This window comes from Phoxinus phoxinus, assembly GCF_949152265.1.
Source record: "Phoxinus phoxinus genome assembly, chromosome: 23".
Taxonomy (NCBI): Eukaryota; Metazoa; Chordata; class Actinopteri; order Cypriniformes; family Leuciscidae; genus Phoxinus; species Phoxinus phoxinus.
In genome coordinates this window covers 6,430,842-6,436,498 of record NC_136898.1, presented here as the reverse complement: position 1 = coordinate 6,436,498, position 5,657 = coordinate 6,430,842, and the positions used below count along the sequence as shown (strand labels likewise).

General features: G+C 34.8%; 1 protein-coding gene across 1 annotated transcript; it reads right to left on the bottom strand.

Annotated features, from left to right (window-relative positions):
• Positions 1 to 393: 393 nt before the first annotated feature.
• Positions 394 to 1,762, bottom strand: LOC306991789 (GTPase IMAP family member 7; the record flags this gene model as incomplete). Its single annotated transcript, XM_079599965.1, has 2 exons — positions 1,660 to 1,762; positions 394 to 1,157 (listed from the first exon to the last, which is right to left on the bottom strand). Exons 1-2 carry the CDS (start codon positions 1,724 to 1,726, stop codon positions 394 to 396), a joined length of 831 nt encoding a protein of 276 aa, XP_079456091.1. The 5' UTR covers positions 1,727 to 1,762.
• Between the last annotated feature and the right edge of the window lie 3,895 nt (positions 1,763 to 5,657).

Here is a 5,657-nt window from a genome sequence, read left to right as displayed (position 1 = left end):
TGCCTTCATGAAGAAGTTCACTTCCACAACATATTCATTCTGCAATGTGCGGCAGTCAAATTATATCTTACATTTGAAATAAGAATTTATTTGACCATAACAGGAGATTTTTTTTAATAAAACCAATGTTAAAATGAAAATGCACAATAAATGTCACTGTGGATGTCTTAACAACATTTGAGAAAAGTATAGGATCAGGTTACAGATCGAGATCTTTTGGTAGAAAACTAATTCTCTCATCAAGGATCTCAAGAAAACTACCATTTATTCTTTAGAAGGTTGGCCACCTCTCTATTGAATTAAATGTATATGCTGTATAATATCACATAAATGAGTGTGTCATATAAAAGTACAGCTGAACATAAACACAAGATGTTTCTGATTTAAGTCTCTTCAGTAACCATAAGAGCCACTATCAATAGCAAACTGTTCATTAAAGCCTTCTATCAACATTTGCTGGAACAAAACGACTCTTGCGTCAAGAACCCCAAGAAAGCTAAACTGATATTCCAGAAGCTCTGCGGCCGCTCTCTTCATGCTCTGTTGCTGAATTTTGTCTTCCGCTTCTTGAAACATTTCCTGAGTGAAGCATTCTCCCCCATTTGCTGACACCATCTCATCAATTTTCTTCATTAATGTGTTCACTTGGTTTCGCTTCTGTATGTTAGTGTTATCAAACACAGTATATCTACTACCACACCTCTGGATCACCTTACGGAGTTCTGGATGGCCTTTTGTTACATAGTCTTCTATAGTTTGACCTTTGAGTAAATCTCCATGAGTGAAGACCACTACCATGTATTTTGAAGCTTCTTCTCCGAAGAGCTCTTGCAGGGCTTGGACAGATTTTTGCTCCTCGGCAGTGAAACGGCCAATTTGTAACACCAGCAGGAACACATGAGGACCTGGTGCTGAAATCTGAATACATCTTACCAATTCTCTTTTGATGAGGTCTTTCGGTTTGCTGGTATCCAAGATTCCAGGTGTGTCAATCACATAGATTTCTCTATGGTCATAGACCATTGCTTTTTGGCACAAGTGAGTGACAGAGTTTGCAGAAGGGCTTGAGTGAAAAACCTTTCTGTTAAGGATGGTGTTCCCCACAGCACTTTTTCCCACTCCGGTTTTTCCAATCATTACTATGCGAAGTGGTCGATCTATCAACACAGTAAAATGAAGGAGAAAAAAATACAGAGATAATGAAACTTGTACATATAAAATCAACTGATAGAGGCAGGGAAGGAAACCCTGTGACATATTGTAGAGTGTTTTATTAAGCCTGGCCCTAATGTATCATATTCAGGTACTTATTTGCTTTATGAAGCAAATCTATTAAAATCCTTTTGAACTACATCAAAAATGATGTCAAAACAATTAATGAAGAAGACATGACACCTACCTGACCTAAAACTTTGGTTTAAGTTAACTTACTATTGTATCTTTGTTTAATGCATATTTTAATATTTTACTAAATGTAGTCATACAATAAACAACTCTGTTTGCTTTTACAGACTATTTGACAAGACAACTTCATGTAAGATAATCAAGATAATCAAACTTTTTGAACATGATAAAATGTTTCAGCCATTGTGCGCTTTCACCAGTTGAATAGAAATCTTACTAAACAACCAAAATCAAAAGTTTTAACAGAAAACTTACTTCGCTCAGGAGAATTGCAGCGACGACTCGGACGCAGACATGGACACAGACACTTTTTACAGTCCATTTCCTTCAGCAACAGCTTCTCTCAACAACGACTGAAACAATTTTTTTGCGCCACTGTATTAGTACCAGTTTTTCTTGTGACGCCACTTGTTTATTTTTTGCAAATGTACAAAGTTTACTTTCATTTGATTACTATGTTCCTGCTTCACCACATGACAGAAATAGTTGAAGGAGTTTCTCGCAACCTGGTGAACAGACTGGAAATTCAACATGCCAAAAGGTAAGACATACAGTAGTGCACTGATTCTTGAGAGTCGGGACAAAACATGTCCCACATAGAAAAGTCTAATTTATAGCAAATATTAAGAAATTCATCATGATTGACATACTTACAAAGTTAAATATAAAGGAATTGTATATACCTATATTTTAGAATACATTTTTGATCTTTTAGGGGAAAATTTGTTTAAATGTATGGTCTGGTTAGAATGTCCATGTTATTGCACTTGTCCTCAGCAAGAGGTCACAATATTAACCATCCCAAAAAACTTTTAAAAAGCTCTACAATTGTGAAAACATATATATCAAATAAAAAATAAGGGGTATACATATAAAAAACAATGCATGAAGTGAACATCAAACAATATTTTCCATAAAAATCTGCCTATTAAAGTTGTGTCCTCAGTTTCTGTCAACTCCGTCAGATTTTTTCATAAAGCTCTTTAAATCAGGAAATAGCATGGTCAGCTATATCCCTGAGGACCCCTTTTCATCTCCCTGCCTGTGGTGAATGCAGCACTACCACACATGCTCTGGTACGGTTTACATTTTAATTTTATTTTAGAGAAACAATCAATATTCCTATGGTCACAGCTGCACCATGTCAATACCATCTTTCTAAGATACTTTATTTTAAACCATAGTGGATTGAATTTAAGCATTTTAGTGAGGTTATTGGGACAGCTAGCAACTGAGGAAAAACTACCTAGCTGCAGTGTACAATACATGTTTTGGAATGAAAATACATGCCCTTACGTCAACTCCGTCAGACGTCAACTCCGTCAGGTTCTATGTCTGACGGAGTTGACCTGTAAGATGACGGAGTTGACAAATCCACCAATAACCTCTTAATGTGCAAATATAATATTATTTGTGAATATAGTGAAGGGTTAAACTGTTATTTCAGGGGTTTATTTACACATAAATGCACATACATAGCATGCATTATATTATTTAACCATACGCATCTGACTTGTAGAGAATGGGCAGGCAGTGGTCTGCTTATTATTGTGTAACGTGTAACTTTAATATATATTTATATATGTAGAGACAGAGAGAGAGAAAAAGGAGAAGCCAGTGTAGGGCTGGGTGATATGGCCAAAAAAACTATCACGATAAATTTTTTTATATCAGTCGATATCGATAATTATCACGATAAATGTCAAATCTTTATTTCTTTCAAGTACAAAGGCAGATTTTTGCTTATTTCAATTTGTATTGTAGGAAAGCATGGCTGGACAGAAATTGTCAGTTGAAGAGCAAAGGAGGAGAAATAGAGAGTACCAACGAAAGAGAAGAGAAAAATTAAACAGTGACCAAGAGAGCAAGCATGCGGAGGGAGCAAGCCCCTGGTTTCCCTTATTGTTTTGTTTTTTTATAGTTGGAAACGGTGTAATTTATAATAGTTGGAAACGGTGTATGTGCAATATGTTTATTATAGTTTGCTTTACAGTAAGTTCAATACTCTAATAACAAGGAGTAGTTTTAGTAGTAGTGTTTAAAGAGCACATCTGTTCAATAATCAGCAATGCACACATATTTTTTGTCAACACCGTCAGTTTTTCGTCAACACCGTCAGTTTTTCGTCAACACCGTCAGATCTTCGACGTTTGGATGTATGTTTTTGTTATTTTTTTGGGGGAAAAATATTCTTCCTTCAGTTTATGTGGTTTTTGTAATAAAGGACCATCTGATCTACATCCTCTTATGTTTTATTTATTTAAGGAATTTGTTTTTACAATATTGAAATTAAAATCAAAGTTTGAAAATGCAAATATGAGTTTTCAGAATAGTGTGAAATCACAACTTAAGTTTATATATTGTATTTATTTTACTATTACAATATACTTCAGAACTTTAGATTCTTGTTGGATTGGAAGAATTAAAATTGTATACTTTTTAGTGTGTCTGACGGAGTTGACACAAATCCAGTTCTGAAGGGAAACATGTTTATTTGTTAAAAATTTGTTTTTATTTAGAACCTGTTCCTTTACATGGTTAAATAGCTAAGACCTTTCTCTGCAGAAACATATAACTCTAATTGATATAGTGTGTATTTTTTTTAAAAGATTTTTAAAATGTGTTTTGTCCCGACTCTCAAGAATCAGTTAGTGTGGGTTTTTGATCGGCTTTTTAAAAATTATTACTTTGCTAATTTCTGTACATTGTGTGGTCTGATAGTTTCTATATTTTGACTTTGTACCTGAAATTATATTGCATTTAATTGTGAGAAAACTGGTTTAATAATTTATAGGAGAAAAATCTGAATATCCACAAAAATATTAAGCAGTACAATTGTTCTCAACATTATAATAAGAGGAAATGTTTTTGAACACCAAATCGGTATATTAAAATGATTTCTGAAGGATCATGTGACACTTAAGACTGGAGTAATGATGCTGAAAATTCAGCTTTGCACCACAGGAATAGATTACATTTTAAAATATATAAATAGAAAGCAATTATTTTAAATTGTAATAATTATTTACAATATAACCGTTTTATTGTAATTTGATCAAATAAATTGTGCCTTGCACAAAAAAAAATAATAATTACTATTAATTTAAATGTGTACTGTCTCATAGGGGAGAGCGTGAATGTCCAGCCATTTGCTGCATGATCACCATGGTGCTAACAGGGAACATATCCTCCAGCATGATGGTTTCATGATTGAAAGAGTGACCCGTGTGAGAGGGTTGTGGGTAGAGCTGCTCAGATTGTCTGTATTGTCAACACTCCAGACCTTTTCAACCAAGCCCATCCAATATGAAGGAGATGAAACCATCATACGGAGATCCACGCATGTTCCTCATGATACTGCAAGACAAAACGCTATCACAGGAAGAGATAGAGATAGATATGTTCAGCCAATTAAAGGAGAGATTTGAAAAGTGAAGAAAATAGAGACCTATCAAACTGTTGAGAACAGCAAAAAGATTCTTGACGAGGCGGGTTTTTCAGGAGCGATATGAAAAGCATTGAGCTGGTTCGACAGCTTACGGGACATATCAGGAAGAAATCAGCTTAGTCCACTTAGTATGTCCTGTGTAACTGATTTGTGTAAGATTTTGCTAAATACAGCAAAGACAAGTTATAATCCTATAGTGTAATGTCTAGATGGCGCAATAAACATGAAAAAAAAAACTGCCTAGAGGTCCTTCATTCTATCATCACTGTTCTAACATTTTTTTTGCTGGAGTTTCAGGAAGCATACTGTAAGAAAAGTAGATAGAAACTGAGTTTGGTAAAGTTGTTTTTTTGCATAAATTGCCAAAGGCTATTTCCAGTAACTCCACCCACTGAACTGAACCTGATTTCACATCTCTGTTGATCCTAGATCAGATTTTAAAGTGCATGTCAAGTTTATGCTTACAATCAGTGTAGAAAAGGCCCCAAAGTTATGTTAGTTTTGCTTTATTTAGTATTAATTATTTAGTATTTAGACCATATTGTGCTTTATGTTTCATGTTTACTCCCGTGTATTCAGTGCTTGTGACAGTAAAGCGCGCGCTGGTTTGTATAGTATATCTGACGTTGCACAGTTAGTATGCAGTACGATAGAGATAGTCGGTTGGTTGTCACAGTTGTTAGTGCTGTAAGATAGAGATCGTCGGTCGGATGATAATTGTGAGGGACACTTTTCTTCAGAGTGTGCGTAAATGAGGAAAGTAAGTATATCTGCTGCATTACTCGTGATATTGTATTTCTTTGTC